Raw genomic sequence first — 20629 nt, 5'->3', positions numbered from 1 at the left:
ATAAATGGAAAAATATTGAAAAATCGATTTTTTCCTTCTTTCACTCTTGGCCCATTTTTTTTTGGTTTTTTTTTTTTTTTTTTTTTGCTCATGAGTGTATATATTCATGAGAAGAGGTCATTCCGTTATGCTTAATTTTAAAACAGCATTTTCACTGCTAAATATACTGATTAACTGGATGCTTCTTGTGAATATCTTTTTTCTCTTTTAATCAATTAACTTTGGTCAATAAAACATTCTTAATATAGTGTTTTTTTCCCCTCTTTTTTGTTTTCCACAATGTTGATTATTCTTTAAACAATTTTTTATCATTTTAAAATCCAACCTCTACAAATATTTATTGAAACAATCGAGTGCTGATGAAGTTTCCTTAAATAAATCTTATGCCAAGCTAATATGGAATTTAATCTTAAAATACTTTTACAGCATATAGTATTGGTGATTGGACCTTGGGTTTGGCATAAAAATCTATACTTTTTCGTTTCAAGCTTGCAGTCACTTTAAACGAAGTGATATAGTTTTTATCATGATTAATCTTAATCTTCGAGTAGTTTTAGTCTTAATAAGTGATTCCTCAGTAAAGTAAATGCTTTAGATAATTTATATATATCTATCTATCTATCTATATATATAATATAAAGCTGAACGTGTGTGTGTGTGTCTGGTCACGAATAGGCTCCTATATGGTTGACTATTATAGAAAACTGATCACATATAAAGATAGATGTATCGAGACACAGGAATGGGTATATTTGATCTGGTAGAACGGTGGTTCATTAAAATTGTGGGGTCTGCATTCGCACCTGGTCCACAAAGTATGGAAATAAAAAATTTAAAAGTTAAAAAAAACGTTTACAAGATACCCCCCAAATTCGAAGCTATCTTTTTATAACCCTTCCTTTTCATAACCTATCATACTTTCATAAATCAGAGTCCATTTTCTGTAGGCTGTTTTTGAACCCAGTCAACGACAGGTACTTTTGCTAGTATATATATATGATATGTGTTCCAAAAATATTTCTCAAAAGTAATGCTAGTGCTACCAGATCAGACTGTCTGAAGATATTGGCTTCCTGAAACGAAATGCACCTAACATTGATGCTTTTTGCTTTTCTACTTCCTTTGCAAAAGCAAAAACATAAACAGCCACCCACCTTTTCTCCCTTTTTCTTTTTCCTCATTTCCCTTTCTATCTTCCCCCCCCCACTTCCTGACTGGTTTCCTAACTTCAAATGTACCAAACATTAATGCTGCAGCCCTCTCTCTCTCCCGTTGCAAAACTCATTCATGTTCTTCAAAGCAGTGAACAAAAACAATAAAATCCACTATGAAACAACCAAACCAAACACTACAAACTAGCGATTGAAAATACAAAGAACTTGAAGAATAAAAACCTTCAACAAAATAACTGGATGTAACATGAATACTATTTCCAAAATAACTGTATTCAGCATTAAACAATCTGAAAAGGGTTGATATGTCGTAAAACAAAACAACTAAACCAAACTCTACAAATAAATTATCGAAGATATAAAGAACTTGAAGCATGAAAACTGTTTCCAAAATAACTGGATTCGGCATTAAATAACCCCAAAAGAGTTGATATGCCATAAAACAAAACAACCAAACCAAACCGAAAGTAATGCCTCCTATTTTTTATTCCATCCAAACGAATCAGAGGGGATGTAACATTATCGTTACATGTCTACACTTCAGACCCACACATTATATGTAGACATTCGTAAGGAAACAAAGACAAGGAAAGAATTTTATTAATTTTGTTTTTCTGTGGAAACTGATTTTTGTTTACAGATACTTTCAGAATAAATGTTGTCTCATGTTCAAACATCTCATACTGCAATGCACTTAACAAGACTCTGCCGTGTCAAATATGTGGCACTCTGACCATGTCTAGGGCCGTCTATCCCTGTTGTTCTCACTCAGCTCACGTGTGTAACACGTCTCTTTCTTTTATAATCTTTTTCTTACTTTCTTCTTTGCTGTGACGTCATCTCTCACACAACTCAGTCATTTGCATACAGCTGTTTCTGCTGCTACCATACACACGTCTGCGCTCTGTTACAAGGATTGCAAATTGCCTTATTATGCTGACTGAACATATGCATTCATGACTTGACTTGTTCATCTCTCTGCTGCAGATATTGACGGTGTAAGACTCTAAGAAAGCAACCCTTGTCATGGATGTGCATCAGAAGCAGAAATGTATCATTGAATTTCTGGCAAAAGTGCATTGAGAATGGTGGGAACTATGTAAAAAAATTAAATTTTGGAGCACAAAGTGTTGCTTGTTTTAATGTTACCACTCTCGCCTTCGTAGCTCTTGATCTTTTGGAATTAAAAAAAAAAATAGAAGGGTTTACTTTTGGAACAAGCCTTGTATGACCAAGCACACTCTGGACACCCATGCACAACCATTGTTAATCGCTGTCAAAAGTGCATTGAGAATGGGGGTGACTATGTAGGAAAATAAATTCTGACGCATAAAAGGTTACTTGTTTTAATAGTACTAATCCTGTCTTCGTAGCTCTTCAACTTTTTGAGTTAAAAAAATAGTGTTGCTATGTACACATTGTGCATCTCTAATGCTTAAACTCTAAAAGTATATAATAAGTTGTCCGTGTGCATACAAAATTGTCACGGTGAAACTTTGTCTTAAAAACGTTTCTGAAAAATAATGTTTTTAGGATCTCCCAAATAATGAAAATATGTTCTCTTCTTTCTTCTGATTCACAATCATCTCAACTACAACTTTTCATTTTACAATAATGGAGGTAATCAGATCATTTAAAGAGAAGAAGGAAAGATGACTTTTTTTTTTCTTGAAGTAATATCATTTTGTTTTATTTATTAGAAAATTTACTTTCTTTTCATCATAATTAAATATTTTAAATTTATTTGAATTTTACCAGAAATTTTGGGGTTAAATGTACTATTTATATTTAAAATAAAAATGTTTGTTCTGTCGATATGAAAATAAACTAATTTGTCATAATTCTGATAAAATATATTCTTTAACTGAACTATGGTTAAAAAAAATTTTTTTCAATAAACGTAAGAATTCAAACAGCAAAATTTTAATTTAGAAAAAAGGGCAAACTTTATTATTTCTTTTTCTCTATTTTATATTTCATAAACACTGTAAAAAGACAAAGTGAAACAAGTTATGTAAAATAAAACAAAAAAATGTGTGCATCAGAATGTTTGAATTTTCTACATAGATCCAACCATTCTCACAGCAATTTAGCCAGGAATTCTATCATGCATCTCTGCTTTTGATGCACGTCCATGACAAGGGTTGCTTTCTTAGAGTCTCACACTGTCAATAACTGCAACAAAGAGATAAACCTTTCAGATCATGAATGCATGAGTTCAGTCATCATAACAAGGCAATTTACAATTCTTGTAACAGATCGTCGCTAAGCAGAAACGGTGTCTTTTAATTAGAGAAAAGTGTATGTGTAAAATCTTTTGCTGTATCATCTGTTGAATCCATGACTTGGTGCTTTGGTGAAAAACTTCTCGAAATATTGATTAATGTTATTTTACACCAAACTTGATTTTCCACTCATTCTCATTTGAGGCACAATTATCTAAAGATTATTATGCATCCAACTGTTTTCAAATGCTTTTTATTATGCTTTCAACTGTTTAGCTATCTACAGGTTAGACAGCTTTTGGAAGCTTGGAATCAATTATGTTTCAAGGACCTCAGAAATAAGGAAAGATGAAAGGGGCAAATTCGGATAGAAGAGTTTGCAACTAAAGGATACTCTAACTTAACTTCTAAAACTGACCCCCAAGATCGCCATGGGCATGGAATATGTGCCTATATTAAAGATAGCTTTCCATGTGGTAGGGACATCTCCAGGGAAGATCCTTTACTTACCCTATATGTGCTTCCGGGTTGCTTTAGCTCACACTACGGCATTTTTATTTACTCTCTATCGCCCCCACAACAGCGGAGTTACTATCTTTAAAAGCATATCTGAGAAAATTGACCAAGTCCTATCTGCTTATCCTTCAGCTAACATTCACGTTTGTGGAGACTTCAATCTTCACAACGTCGAATGGTTGAGCCACTCAAACAAGATCGATGATGAGGGGAGGTTCTGTCATGATTTCTCCATTACCTATGACCTCACTCAGATTGTTCAGGAAACCCACCCGTGTGCCCGACAATGACAGCCAGTATGCGAGCCTACTAGACCTTTTTCTCACAACTTGCCCTGAACTATGTTCAGTTTCTGTTCTGTCGCCTCTTGGATCTTCCGACCACTCTGTTGTATCAATTAAGATAAAAATGAAATGTAATAAGTCCCCAGACGTACCTCTCCATCGTACAGTATATCGATACACTAAGAATGACTGGGATAGCTTCCGTACATTTATAACTGATCTACCTCTGCATTCCATATTTAAAAAGGATGTGTCCTCTATAGTATTAGACCTGACTGAATGGTTAATTGTAGGTATTGACCGTTTCATACCCTCGAAAAAGTTTCAGCAAAACCTAACAGCCAGCCATGGTTCTCTCCAGAATGTGCTGCTGCCATTGCGCACAGAAATCACTTTTTCCACTGTTTCCAACGTAATAGATGTATGGAAACTAAAGCCGCTTTCAGGACTGCCAGCAACCATTGTAAGAAAGTAATAAAGAGCGCAAGATGGTTGTATGCTCAATCTGTTAAGTCTAAAGTAGCTGAGCAGCGGCTTGGTTCGCACCAGTTTTGGCAAATAGCAAACAGAATTCTGAACAGAAGCGTGTGCTCCATCCCAACTATCATCAATGTACCTGAGGTAATCTCGTCAGCATCAGACAAAGCCAAACTCTTTGTCAAGAACTTTGCAGCTAATTCTACCTTTTGCGATCAAGGCCGCCAACCCCCAATATTTCCTCCTGTATCTGAAAACACACTATGTGATATACGTATATCTGTACGTGATGTTGCGAAGCTAATCAAAAACCTTGATTCCACTAAAGCAACTGGCCCGGACGGTATTCCAATTATAGTACTCAAAAAACTTCAACCTGAACTTGCGCCCATACTTACAAAACTATTTAAACGTTGTCTTAAGGAGAATAGTTTCCCATCTCCCTGGAAAATTTCATCAGTATGCCCTGTATTTAAGAATTCAGGTGATCACTCATCCCCCTCTCAGTACAGGCCAATAAGTCTCCTGTGCGCCATGAGTAAGTTGCTGGAATCTGTGTTAAATACAGAAGTAATCAACCATCTCAACAAAAATAACCTTCTTAGTGACACTCAATATGGTTTCCGTTCTGCTAGATCTACAGCAGATGTGCTTTCAGTTATATCTAATAGGATTAGCAAATCTCTCGACGGAGGCAACCTTTCTAGGGCAATTGCTCTTGACATATCTAAGGCCTTTGATAGGGTATGGTATAAAGGTTTACTTCATAAGGTCTCTAGCTATGGTATAGCTGGAAATGTCTTCTCAATTATTAAATCATTTCTTTCTGATAGGTTCATAAGAGTAGTAGTTGAGGGGCAAAAATCAGAAGCCCACAGTATTAATGCCGGTGTCCCTCAGGGGGCCATCCTGGGCCCAACTCTTTTCCTGATCTACATTAATGATCTTCCAAATCACATCCTTACATCATTTGTAGACATTTATGCTGACGACACTACCATTTATGGTAGCACATCTAAGACAGTAAACGACCAAGTTCTCTCCAATTCTCTCTCCTCTGATCTTGAGCATGTAGTACAATAGGGAAAGGAGTGGCTGGTTACTTTTTATGCATCTAAAACCAAGCTTCTCTCTTTACATCATCAACATTCTGATCCCCATCTGGCATCAATTGAAATGAATGGCTCTCGTCTTCAGGAGGCCTCAAGTTTTGACAAGCTTCTGGGCTTGACCATTACTCCTGATCTTAAATGGAACACGTACATCAAATCTGTTGCCAAGGCCGCTGGAAAAATGGTGGGATCTTTCTATCGATCCAGTAGATATCTCACTGCTGATGCAATTCTCTATCTATATAAGAGCTAGGTACGTCCAAGGATGGAATACTGTTGCCACATCTGGGCAGGAGCTGCTAGAAAGGACTTGTCCTGCCTTGATAGAGTTCAAAATAGACTTCGTAGCCTCGTAGGAGATGTCCTTTTCTCTTCCTTGCAACCTCTATCTAACAGAAGAGATGTTGCGAGTTTGTCTCTGATGTATCGTTATTTTCATGGAAAGTGTTCGACTGAGTTTCAATCTATGGTCCCCCCTCGCAAAACTTTCATAAGAAACACTCGTCTAGCTATAAACACTATCAATAATTCCCCCCACTCTTTATCTGTGCCTAAACCTAAACGTAGATTCCATGAACAAAGCTTTTTTATTAGAACTGCACGCCTGTGGAATTGTCTTCCGTTTTCCTGCTTTCCGGCTGACTACAATATGGTTGTCTTCAAGTCTAACGTAAATAAGTTCTTGATGAGCCGTTCCATATAAGTTATCAAATTTACCAAATTTTCATTACTAATTATTATTATATTGTCCAATTTCTACTGTACACTCTTTAACCCTTATCCTTGCGTGGCCTCTTGGCCTTGATAATGTCTTGATACTTATGAAAAAAAAAAAAAAAAGAAAAAGTCCAATGTGAACAAGTTCTAATCGAATTGTCCCCCTAAGTAATCCAAGTTACAAAATTCCCACTGTTTACTATGCTAAAATCACAATGACTAATGTATACCTATTAACCCTTATCCTCGAGTGGACTCTGGGCCTTGATAAGTGGTGACACCCATGTAAAAAAAAAAAAAAAAAAAAAGTCTCCTCTGGTTAATCTGCACAGACTGTAACCAAATAGATGATAAGCCTTAGTTGTTTGAAGCAATTTGCAAATGAGAATTTAGGACACTGAAAGCGTACATAACCCGAAAAATAGAATCTTCTGTTTTGACAAATATTTTGTTTGTTTATAAAAAGTTTAGTAAAAGAAAGAAACAAAACGAAATGCACCAACAAATAAATATTTTATATTACCCCATTTTTTCTTGGGATTATTTGCTCTCTTATATTAAAAATCGATTTTGTGATGAAAAACAAAATGACTCAGGGTTATTATTCATTCTGCACAGGTCAGCCAGAAAAAAAACTGAATTCATCCCTTTCAACCTTGCTATTTACTGGAGTCCTTGAAACTTAATTGACTTGCAGCTTGTACAGAGTGCAGTGACCGGAACTGAAAAATATCTTCCCACAATTAAGCAAAATCGTCTCAAATCCAGTTGATCTGACTTTATTCAAAGCCTTCCCTTCAGAGCTAGTGTGAAGAAGAGGGCACAGGGCACATTGTAATTGCTGTACATAATGTAAAAGATGGAGATGAGATCTCTGAGCAGCCACTTATCTCCATATATAATATTTTGATTGCAGAAATTCCCCTCTGGCTGAAAGTACCATAGGTTTGCAACAACTGATGCCACATACAAATTTATTATGTCTAGAATATGGGCCACTATCATATGTAACTTTAGAACATTTTAGACATATTTAGTCATTATAATAAATCCTACATTTAATCATAGGAACAACATCATCACAATCGCAACCATCTTTAGAAGAAGTAGTTCCTATTTTTCCTTCTAAATATCAAGTTCTCCTACCGCCTCTAGTCAACACCGGGAGAAAATATACACATTATACATATATTGTGCTTGCACTCTTCGTAACTGGATTATAAACTCATAGACATAACATAATCTTGCCTTTTTTCGATTAAAAAATAATAAAGTCTCTCCAGACTAATTTTGCTCATTCTGATTGGGTAAGCTCTGACCAGTCTTATATTCCAAATTAACTGTATTCGTATGCTAAACAAATGCTAATGTATCATTCAAATATGCCATCACAATGATACCTACTTTTGTCCTCTGAGTAAATTGCTGTGTTCATTTTCTTACATTTTATGGTGTCAACAATATTTACACCAGTTTTTATTTCCTCTCTCTCTCTCTCTCTCTATATATATATATATATATATATATATATATATATATATATATATATTCTTCCGAACTCGAACTCTCTTTCTTTCACTTTTTACATTTCTTTTTATGCTGAAGAAAAAAAAACATTTCATAGTGATGCAAAAAAAAAAAACATTTCACAACATCAACATTATCTCTAACAGTTTTTATTTTCTCTGTCTCGCTTGCTTTGTACATTTCTTTTTATGCCGAGAACGTTATCTACAACAGTTTTTATTCCCCCCCCTCTCTCTCTCTCTCTGTATATATTCTTCCCAATTCTTCTTCTCTCTCACACACACACACACACTCTCTCTCTCTCTCTCTCTCTCACTCGTTCTTCTCACACCTTGATTATTATAGATGAGGATAACAGTCAGCAAATATTAATTTATGGATATTTTTTCTATAATGAAAACAAAGTTTGCCACCCTAAGTCTTTCTTAATAAAAATAAATTATTTTTTATTTTTTTTGGTAAGTTTGCTTCCATTTACACAAACTGAGCCATAGAAACACATGGTTGGGTACGGTTAGGTATCTATAATATATATGATAATTACAGTCACCAGCTGTGAAAATTATTTAGAATTTTGTTGATCAAAGTTTCCACTGAAAACTCAAAGAGAATTGCAGTTGTCACCTTCTCAATGATGTCACATTCTACTAATTACTATTACTTCATATTTTGTTAGTCTCATCTTTTTTCCAGACAGTCAACCATATAAATTCTTTGTAATCTTTGTCTAAAGCATACACTTTTTACAACAGCACGTCAGTCACGCATAAATATGTTAATATTTATACTAATAAACGTACCCACCTATATATAATACATGAATGTAAGATAGACTGTTCGTTAACTTAAGCACCTAATGTAGGAGAGACTGACAGTTAAGTTATTGACTCCTATTTCTCATGATTTTATAGAGCTAGCATATTGTCTAAGCTGGAGAGAGACAGTGTGTTGAGGGCCATCTTAAAGGCAATGGTCTGGCCTGAAAATATGTATTGCATGGAAAGAAATGATGTAGGAAAGATGCAGTGGATGTGTAACGTGAGTGTGAAAGCCAAGCTTAGATGTGATGGTCTCATGTGATTAAATATGTACAGTATGGAGAGATGTTTTCAGGTGATATTGTTTGTTTGTTCAAATTGAAAGAATGCATCAGTTGTTCAGTTAGTATATTTAGGACAGTGTAGTTGGCAAGGTCAGTTATTAGAGGAAGGCAAAGAAAAAGTAAGGGAGGAAGTCATAAAAATAGGTTTGAGAGAACAAGAGTTTAATAAAGATCTGGCTAGAGATCAGTTTTTTTTTGTTTTTTTTTTGGGAAATGAATTTTTAAAAGCAGTTGAACACATATCAGCATGCAAAAAGACCTAAATAATTTTATCAAGAATTCTTCATAAGTTTTAGTTTAGGTTTCGATTATGGCTGAAGATTGGTTGGTTTGTTGTTTTTGTTTTATGGCATATCAATCCTTTTCAGGTTATTTAATGCCGAATCCAGTGATTTTGAAGAAAAAATTTTTAATAGAGTATATTTTATTTATTATTTTTTTTTCAAGTCAATTTCTATTTAACCCATAGTTGGAACCCTAACAGGTACTATCAGTCCGGGTCAGAGTGGACCTGAGAGCAATGGCAATTAAAGGGTGGCTCCACCCCCCCCCCCCCAAAGCCCGCAAGCTGAGGCCTCACCATCGGATATAGTTTAAGGTCATATCCAGGACCATGGCTTAAGGAACTTGAGTTTTATATATATATATATATATATATATATATATATTTTTTTTTTTTCATAAGTTTTTATTTCGGTTTCGATTCAAGTTAATGCACCCAAGTCATATGAATATATTTTGCGATTTTTGAAATCACAACTTCATAACATAGTTTCGGTTTTGATTATGGCCAAACGAACTTGATATGATGAGGATCAAATTTTGGTAGAGATGAAGCTCCACTGATTAACTGAATAAAACATTGTTTACTTATAAAATTTGTATTATCTTTTTCTTCAAAAGCATCCTTCAAGAGGAGAATAAGAGGACACTTTGGCTTAATACCCTGAAGATGGACAATACAAAACAGTACTTATTAGTACTACTTTGTAGCAGTTGGAAGCAGAGTTGATGAGTCAGAGGTTTTGAAAGGTTTATTGCTGTCACTGCTTGCGTATTTGGCAGTTAAATTTTTTTTTATGACTATTATGTGTAGAGTGAACTCTTTATTGTATGTCTTTAAACACACAACACATTGATATGACCAGTATGCAAGATGGCATTATTTATTCTCCGAATGATGATGACGTGCATACATTATGCATTACATAAGGCACACATTGATAACAAAAAGGGATACTAGATATGAAGAAAAATACCTGCACAATGCCTATTATATTTCCTTATGAATGAGGGATCTCCAGACAACAGGCAATCATCAACTGCTACATCTTCTGAAACGAGGGGCTAATACTTGATAAGATGGTCACTTGTTAAAGATCCGGGCTGTGTGTACCAAAACCTCATTTCAACAAGAGGAGATGCATCTGGCAACGAGATGCAAGAAACAACATAACCGGATCAATTGTCAAGAGATAAAATAATTATCGGATGTTCCAAAATGGTCATTTGAATAAAAAGAATGCATCTGATATCACGGGGGATCTGTTTGGGGAAAGACAACATAAACATGACTAATTGGCAAAAAATAAGATAAATGTTGTATATATGAAAAGTCATTTGACAAGAACAACATACAAGTTCAGTCCAGTCACATTCAGCAAAAAAAAGGTTGGATTGTCAGTTTATTGAAACAACTGACACCGAATAAAATATCCTTGGGGCGTTGCTACAGTAACAGTGCCTTCTCTTAGGGCATTTGAGATGGTCACAAATTGTTATAGAACAATGACCTAAAATGGATCAGGATTGTTTGAGAACCTATTGTCAGGTTTCTGTGCATACATCTTCCTCCCAATAACCCCCCCCCATCCTTCACCATCATTAAAATTAAATGTGTCATTTACTTTCATTTGCTTTACTTTCATGTAATATGTATTCAGATAAAGCAAACTTGGTATTCATTTGGATGCATATAAACCATTTTGAGGTTATTTCATGCTAAATACAGTCATTTGGCTAAAAATATTTTAAACTTCACAATCTTAACATTTTCAAATGCCTTACATGCTCGACATCTCAGTTGTTTCTGGCATGTATAGCATGTTGCATAAACTCTATTTAACACCTAGATATGTAAGGCAAGGCAGTAATACAGCGTGGCCCACTTAAAAGTAGTCCAATGTCTTATATTTGTCTTAATGACCGACTGACACCACAAAAAATGCAATCCTTTTTTCAACAAGATCGCACTACATGCCACACGTCTCACAGATCACTGACACAAGTTTATAACATGGTTACGGAAGACAGAACAATAAGCAAAGTGTTATGGCCACCACGTTCTCCGGACTTGGCAACATGTGATTTTTTCTTTGGGGGACTTTAAAACAAAAAGTTTATGCAAATAATCCTCACAATCTAGACCAACTAAAGAAAATTACTAATGCTATAAGGAGAATCACCAAAGAAAATCTACAGCCAGTATCTGCAAATATTGTTAAACGTGCCTAGAAATGCATAGATATCAACGGGGAGCACTTCCAGCATTTTTTATAACACTACACGTAATTTAAACAATGCTACAGGTAATTTAAACAACACTACAGGTAATTTAAACAACACTACATGTAATTTAAACAATAAAAGAATGTTTCTCTTCTTTACTACATTTACTGGGCTACTTTTAAGTGGGCCACCCTCTATAATACTGAAACCCAACAGATAATACACTTTAATCCTCGTCCCAAAATATAGTCTTATCTTGTTGTTGAGACAATGTCTGACTTTCCTTAAATATTACTTAAAATTTGTGTTTAATAAAATATCTATTGTAAACAACTACAATGGTTTATTGCATAACATTTTCTTTCTTTATTCTTTGTGCAGGAACATATTATCTTTATTGAAGAAGAACTGTTATTGTCACCTGACTTTCTGTTTTATATGGCTCAATCATTGCCAGCTTTGGAGGCTGACCCTTCTTTACTCACAATTTCAGCTTGGAATTACAATGGTAGGTTTAATTCATTTCCTGGTCAGAAACGTTGACAAAATGTTATTTTAATCTGTTTCCTTATTTTGATTATAAACTAACAGTTGATTATTTGGAAAAGAAAAATTGGTGTATGTGACAAATGGTGTGACTCCTTCATCACAATGAAGCAAGTGTAGATTGAAAATTTACTGCGGACTTTGCTTCAGTATCATAAAGTTAGATGAATTTTTTTCTTGCAATAGAAAAGGATTTGATAAGAAAAAAATGTTTATAAAAGGAAACTCACACACATATTAATATATATTGTTTTAAATGAATAATTGTACTGTAAAAATATTATGTAAAGAAGAAAAAGACTCACTATTTTTTGAATAATTAGGAAAGATTTAAATGTAAAAATTGTTTTTTGCATTTAGTTATTTTGTTTGATCCTTGTTTTAAACTTTGATTTTTCATGTGCAATCTATAAATATAAAAGCGAAAATGTATGTATGTTTGTATGTGTGTTCGCTTTTTCTGTATGTCTACAAAAGGCTTTTTTCAGAGAAGCGGTCGGTCGGTTCACAACTTTTTAAAACTTTTTATATCACATATAAATCGTAATATCTCACAGTTAACAATGAAGCTCGCCTGTCTATTGAATTTTATCGACTTCGCAAAGATAAATATTCAACATATGTCGCTCGCCACACGTGGGTTGGTCTTTTTTCCTATAACATCTTGGGAAAATAAAAATAAAAAAAGCGTTCCCGCAGTAAATGAAATACTGTCCCGCAGTCAAACTTGACCTTATTAAGTCATTAAAACGTGCACCTGCCAAATCCGAGTAATTAAATAAATTCAAACGTGTTTCCGTTAGCATCTCGCGGTGGCCCAATGGTTAAAACCGTCGCACTCTTTAATTTACAACTTTCCCTCAACGGTTCAGGTTTGATCCTCATACTTTCCTAACAAAACATTTTTTTTTTATTTTAACCCCCCCCCCCGGAGTTTTCACACACACCTCCAAACACCCGGGCAACGCCGGGTACCCCTCGCTAGTAATGTAATAAAATGTGTTTTTGGTCTAATTTCAGGTTATGAGAACACATCTGAAAATCGCTCCCTGCTTTATCGTGTTGAAGATTTCCCGGGCTTGGGTTTCATGCTGAAGAAAGATGTTTACTTAAACTACATGAAAGGCAGATTAAAAGAATGTTGCAGCAGGAGGTGAATACCAATTGTTCATTTACATCCTTTTATTTTATGCTTATTTTGTTCACTTTTTAATTTAAACTATTTGATTCTTTATTAATACTTTTATGTAAATGTAATATGCAGTCAGATAAAAAAACTCGGTATTCATTTGGTTTGGTTTGGTTTGGTTGTTTTTGTTTTATGTCATATCAACCGTTTTTAGGTTATTTAATGCCAAATCCAGTTATTTTGAAGAAAAAATTTTAATAGAATATGTTTTTTTATTTTTTTCTCCAAGTCGGTTTCTATTCAACCCATAGTTGGAACCCTAACAGGTACTACCACTCTGGGTCAGGATGGCTCCACACTCCCCAAAGCTCAGAAGCATATCAACCATTTTCAGGTTATCTAATGCTAAATACAGTCATTTGGCTAAAAATATTTTAAACTTCACGGTGTTAACATTTTCAAATGCCTTGTATGTTGGACATCTCAGTTGTTTCTGCAATGTACAGCATGTCACTGCTTGCATAAATGGGTTTCCTTCATTCAGCAAAATTCAAGAAATAATAGAAAATTAATTATTAATGAAAACAATTTTTTTAAAGACAATTAGCGAAAATTAAGTTTTGGGAAAAAAGAATTCTAATAAAAGGAAGGTAAATAGTTTCTGAAAATCGTAGACCAAAATTATTTTTCGCTAATTGTTTGCGAAAACTATTTTCAGTAATAATTAATTTTCTACCTTATCTTTTTTCGAAATTTTGTGATATGTTTATTACTGCGACATTAAGTAGATACCATTGGATTTATTTGCAATTCAATATTTCGATTCTTGAATTTTGCTATTATAATGAAGAAGAACCAGATAAACTCTATTAAATGCCTAGATATCTAAGGCACTAGAGAATGTTATAGAAGAAGGAAGACCTTGCTTGAGTGTGTTATATGACTGCATGCAACTTGACAGATCTAAACCCTTTGAATTGAGCCAAATTGAAAACAGATGTGGGATGTTACCTGGTGTTACCCACTCATAGACATTTGTAGCACCCTAAGTACCGACGATGATGATGTAGTAGTAGTAGTAGTATTCATAGTATTTGTTTTGACTAACTATTCATGATATGAACGTATGCCTATATCATTCATTGCAGTTTTATCAGGTAGATTCTATTTAACTCATAGATATGAACCTGTCAGTGGATGTCACTCAGAATCAGAGTTGGCCTGGAAGTAATAAGAACCAAGAAATGATTCTATCCCAACCAAAGCTAAAAGAATTGAGCTTAATTACTGGATGTAATTTTCAAGATCCTCTTAAGGACTGTAAATTTAATGTAAATCATTATATTCTAGATGTTGAGAATTATGTACAGTCATCATTATCTTCATCATCAATTTTGCCTCACATATGTGTTTGAACTCCATCTTAACTATGGTTGAAAGATGATGATGATGATGATGTACCTACCAACCTACACAACACTGCAAACTGGTAATCTATAAATATAAAAGCGAAAATGTGTATGTATGCATGTATGTTTGCATGTATGTATGCATGTATGTTTGCATGTATGTATGCATGCATGTATGCATGTATGTTTGCATGTATGTATGCATGCATGTATGCATGTATGTTTGCATGTATGTTTGCATGTATGTATGCATGTATGTATGTATGCATGTATGTATGCATGTATGTTTGCATGTATGTATGCATGTATGTATGCATGTATGTTTGCATGTATGTATGCATGTATGTATGCATGTATGTTTGCATGTATGTTTGCTTTTCGTGTATGTCCGAGAAAGGATTTTTTTCCGAGAAGCGATCGGTCGACTCACTTCTTTTTAAAACTTTTCACATCACAACCTAATGATAATATCCATGAGTTAGCAATGGGGGTCGCCTGTCTATTTAATTTGCTCGACTTTGAAAAGATAAATATTCAACATTTTTCGATCGACGCATGTGTTTTAAGCTTTTTCGTAGAATAAAAGCGAAACTGGCGGCATTTTTCCAGAAACATCAGAAAGCAATCAGCTTTGATCAATGTGGAGTTTCTCCTTATATCAGACAATTGCTATTCAATTTAGATAATCCCCTTTTTATGGGGAGCTGGTTTTCCCCACAACATCTTGGTGAAAAAAAAAAAAATCCTGCACAATAAAAATATATTTAGATAAAAATATCTTTTATTATAAGATGAACATAGTCATTGAATTAAAAACAATAAAATTTTATAATACATTAAGAATAAAATCAACAAAATAAATTTTTTTTTAATTGGCTGCAATTTTTAACATTTATGCTTACTAGTATATTTTTTCTTTTACTAGTTTTAATTTTTTAAAATTGATGCTAACAAATAATGTGTTAGTTTATGGCATTATCTTGATGAGAAGAGCTTATCTTTGAAAATACATAGATTAAGCATTGGTTTTGTGGTGGACATAGAGAGGACCTACTTCAGAAACGGGTGTGAATCTGTCACGGCAGCAGGCCGAAAGACAGAAAAAGAAAAAAAGAGGCCCAAGATGGCGGCTGTTGTCTTTTAAAGCCTCCGTTCCCAAAACATTATAAAAGGCAAGTCGCTGGGAGGAGTGAAAGAAGCATTTAAGAATAGAGAACGTCGAACAACAAACTCTGCTTGAGTCAACTTATGACTAACAAACATCCGCTTGACATTTTAACCAAAAAGTTTTGTTGCTTTGCGTTAGACAAAGACTTCCGATACAGGTTTTGATATTCCTTGCTAGAACACTTGATTTAATAGATTTTATAAATTTCCAATTTTATTTTCATCATTTCAATATTTCTTATATATTGTTGTTATTTTTCAATCTTTTATCTGCAACTAGCAAGGCCACCCTGCGTTGCTTGAGATCGTATAAGACAATGAGAAAAATTTTGAACATCTGTTATTCTTAGAATAGAGGATGTTTTTATGTTTATGTATCATTTGCCATCTTGAGCAAAAGAATATTTTACGTACCCTAGGACGAGTATTACACAATATATGTATGGAATAATTGTACCTTCATTGGACAGGAAATTTACAGCATGTATGTGGAAAAAATTCCTTACCTAGGGCGGGTAATGTACAACACATATTTAAAATTATTACCATAAGTTTCTGTTGTGCTAAATTTTCGGTATGTCACAGGTAAGAGTGTGTTTGTTTTTACATCAGAGTGCTATAGTGGAGAAGCACCGGAATTTTTTATATGAATGTCATACTACTCTAATATATTACATGATTTTTGATTTTGATAACTTACGTACGTCACAGATAAGAATTTCTTTGTTTTTCATATGGGTACTTCACTGTACAAGTACCTTATTTCCTGGGTAGGGTACTGTAGAAGTACCTTTTTTTCTAATCAAAAATGTAAAAACTCTATACTTTTAAATAATTTTCTTTCGTGCTAAATTTTCTGTGCGTCTAGAGTAAGAATTTGTTTGTTTTTTCATCTATTGCTATAGTGAAGAAGCACCTTATTTCTCATTTAAAAGTCATACTATTCGGATATATAACATGATTTTTTGTTTTAATGATTTTTATGCCCGTCACAGGTAGGATTTTATTTGTTGTTCATATGAGTACTATACTACACAAGTACCTTATTTCTTGGGTAGGATAATGTGCAAGTACCTTATTTATAATATATAAATGAAACTACTCAATGACTTTACATAATTTTCTGTTGTGAGAACTTTTCCGTATGTCATAGGTGAGAGTGTGTTTTTATAATAGAGTGCTATAATAAACAAGCACCTTATTTCTCATATAAATGTCATACTACTCGAATATATTATATAATTTTCGGTTTGGATTACTTTTATGTACGCCACAAGTAAGATTTCCTTTGTTTTTCATATGGGTACTATACTGTACAAGTACCTTATTTCTCGATTAGGATACTGTACAAGTACGTTTTTTCTAATGTAAAAATGAAAGAACTCAATACATCTATGTAATTTTCTGTTGTGTTATATTTTCTGTATGCCAGGGGTAAGAATTTGTTTATTTTGTTATCTGGGTGCTATAGTGAAGAAGCACCTTATTTCTCATATGTAAGGCATACTACTCAAATATTAAACAGGATTTTCGGTTTTAATAACTTTCATGTATGTCACATGTAAGATTTTCTTTGTTTTTTCATGAGTACTATACTACACAAGTACCTTATTACGTTGATAGAATTTCTTATACACATAAATACATTAAAAAGTGATCATTATATGCGATTTTTTGAATATTACTATACAAATATACAAACATATATAATACATTAAATTTATAATGATTAGTTAATTAGTATAGGAGTGAATCCAATACATACAAATATATACATATACTAATCATTCATAATGATCGGTTTATTAGTTTAAGAGTGAATCCATAGAAATATATAAACATATAAACATAATTATAATGCACAATGATCGGTTAATTAGTTTAGGAGTGAATCCAATACATAAAAATATATAACCATATACACACAATTAAAATTAATAATGATCGGTTAATTAGTTTAGGAGTGATTCCAAGACATAAAAATATATAAACATATACACATAATTAAAAGTCATAATGATCTGTGAATTCGTTTAGTAGTGATTCCAATACATAAAAATATATAAGCATATACACCTAATTAAAATTCATAATGATCGGTTAATTAGTTTGGAAGTGAATCCAATACATACAAATAGGAGTTGATCCAATACATACAAATCTATAAACATATACACATAATTAAAATTCATAATGATCGGTTAATTAGTTTAGGAGTGGATCCAATACATAAAAATGCACACATAATTAAAATTCATAATGATCGGTTAATTAGTTTAGGAATGAATCCAATACATACAAATGTATGATCATATAAACATATTTAAAATTCATAATGATCTGTCAATTAGTTTAGGAGTGAATCCAAGACATAGAAATATATAAACATATACACATAATTAATATTCTTTATGATCGGTTAATTAGTTTAGGAGTAAATCCAATACAAATGGCATTACTTGATCTATTTACGTGATTTTTGGAATGTAACAAATAAGCCAATATATCATATATATATTGGTAATATGACATTTTTGTTACGTAAAGCAAAAACATTTCTCTGTATTTTTTTAAAATAAAAGTGTTATTGTGTATTCATTATATTCTATATAATGCATTTAAAAATCAAGAATATCGGAATGTAAAAAAGAAAAGAAAGGAATGATCAGGATCGAAACCGCAACACTTGTGCTAGTAATCGGTCACGTTATCCGTTGCACCAAAGGGATGCTTTAAAAATGTGAAATATCTTAATAAATACATTTCTCTTTTACTCGATGTAACGCATGCGCATAATGACGCTATTGTGCTACGCTCGTCAAGGTGTTATTGCTTTCAAGTTTGAACCCTTTTTTTAAGCTCTTAGCAATTATTTTAATCAATTATATGCCTCTAATAAAATTCTGCACCAAAAATGCAATCTTCTGAGCTATTGCACATCGTCTAAGGATCATCCGTCTAGGAGGAGATATAAATTGAAAAACGGAGACACACACAGAGACATAGTGAGATTTATATATTAGATGATATTTTAATTCTTTATTCTTATCCTTGTTTTTTTAACTTGATCATTTTTACATTATTTTCTCTTAATTCCTCCTTCTACACTCTTTTTTTTATTATCTTTGTATTCTATATAATGCATTTACGACTGCATGTCTTAGCTTAAGATATTTGAATGCATATTTTTACATTCTCCGTATATATATACACAGTTACTACCAGTGTAGTATTAACATATTGAACTACTGTTCAGAACAGGTAAATAAAAATTAATTTATTTGTGCCACCAGTGTCTATAAAAGTCTGACTTCTTTTGAATAAATGATTAGAGTCGTTTATCTTTCTTCTTCTTCTTTTTCTTCTTCTTCTTCTTCTTTTCTTTTCTTTTCTTTTTTTTCTTTTCTTTCTTCTTCTTCTTCTTCTCTATATAATAAAGTAGATACAATTCTCCCCCTCTGGACGAAACTATCGTAGGTTGACAACAACAGATAGCTCATAGAAGATTATTACGTTTACACCATTAACCATTACGTTATCTCGCTAGAGAACGCAATTATATACACATTGCTTCGTAATATTAAAACTTTACTTTTATTCCAAGGAGCGCCATTGTAACGGGAAGGATGTCCCGGGCCTGCGTCATCTAGTGGTGGACCCCTCCAGCGTGACCAGACTCGTACTGGTTCCTGGAAAACATGCCTCCGCTGCTCCAGGCACGTTAAACGTGCATGACCCCAAGTCCGTGTGGCGACATTGTCCTCTTCGGCCGTCACTCTGCTTTCGTGTCTGTGTCTTCGTCGTCTGGCGTCAGGGCATACCTGAAATAAACTGCATCTTCACTTATGCCGGCAATCGAAAAACAAAGAAAAAACTCTGAGGTCATTTTCGTTTAAACCAAATAAAATAATTATTTGCAATCATTCTACATTTGTTTAACGTCGTGTTTTCGTTATCCGCGCTTCGTGATGCAGGTTGTATACTTGAGATATCAGGTTAATTCTCTAGCTAAGAACAAGATCTTTTCAAGTTAGTCTAGAGATTTCTGCCCCTCTCACCCCCAGGCGGGGCGAGAGCCGATGTGTACGCTTCGCTCGCTGACCAAAGACTGCCAAAACCCTTCTAACTCTTTTTCGAGTAGGCGATCGTTGTTTATATCAAAAGCATCTTCCTTCCTTTTCTCCATTATCTTCTATTCCCCCCTCTTTCTTCTCTTGTGAATTTCTTTTTCTATCCCTCTATTTTCTTATACTTTTCCCTTTCTCTATTGTTTTGTGAACATATCTGTCAAACTAGCTTGGTGGTCTCTGAGTTAAAACACCACGGGTCCCCGATTCCGAGCAGACATTTTGGAACCCAATTCTCGAGACTGTCCGAATCAATTACGTTAGTTAAAACTCATTCTCACCAGATCCAACTAGAAAAATAATCTCTTTTTTTTTCGCCATTAAAACAGATACCAGGTCTCCCCCAAATCTCATAAACGCCTGTCTTAATCTTTGACACAGTATCAGCACGTCCCCCCCCGCCCGGCCATAAGCATTCTTATCTTCACCTAGCTGAACGGGACACCCGGCATCGTCCGGTGTCCCGTCACACCATGACCATCATCATCCTAAGCTACAAAGGAAGTAGCTAAAATTTCACCCTCTCAATACCAAGTCCTGTTATAACACCATTCTACACCGAGTGCATTTATAGTTTTTCTAACTTTTCTGCATGTTAACCGTCATTAAAT

The 20629-nt window shown here is 33.8% G+C and overlaps 1 protein-coding gene across 2 annotated transcripts in view; it reads left to right on the top strand.

Moving 5' to 3' along the window:
- Nucleotides 1–20629, top strand: part of LOC145276965 (protein O-linked-mannose beta-1,2-N-acetylglucosaminyltransferase 1-like) — a 260297-nt gene that overhangs the window by 186228 nt on the left and 53440 nt on the right. For both annotated transcript variants that reach the window (XM_080128508.1, XM_080128507.1), the window contains 2 exons: nucleotides 12022–12148; nucleotides 13207–13339. In XM_080128508.1, the coding sequence (XP_079984634.1) occupies nucleotides 12022–12148; nucleotides 13207–13339 (260 nt within the window). The remainder of the gene's footprint in view (nucleotides 1–12021; nucleotides 12149–13206; nucleotides 13340–20629) is intronic.

The sequence above is a fragment of the Euprymna scolopes genome, chromosome 5 (assembly GCF_053919585.1).
Source record: "Euprymna scolopes isolate OS-2025 chromosome 5, ASM5391958v1, whole genome shotgun sequence".
Taxonomy (NCBI): Eukaryota; Metazoa; Mollusca; class Cephalopoda; order Sepiida; family Sepiolidae; genus Euprymna; species Euprymna scolopes.
The sequence above is the reverse complement of the archived record's forward strand: the minus strand, read 5'-3'. Positions and strand labels throughout refer to the sequence as shown.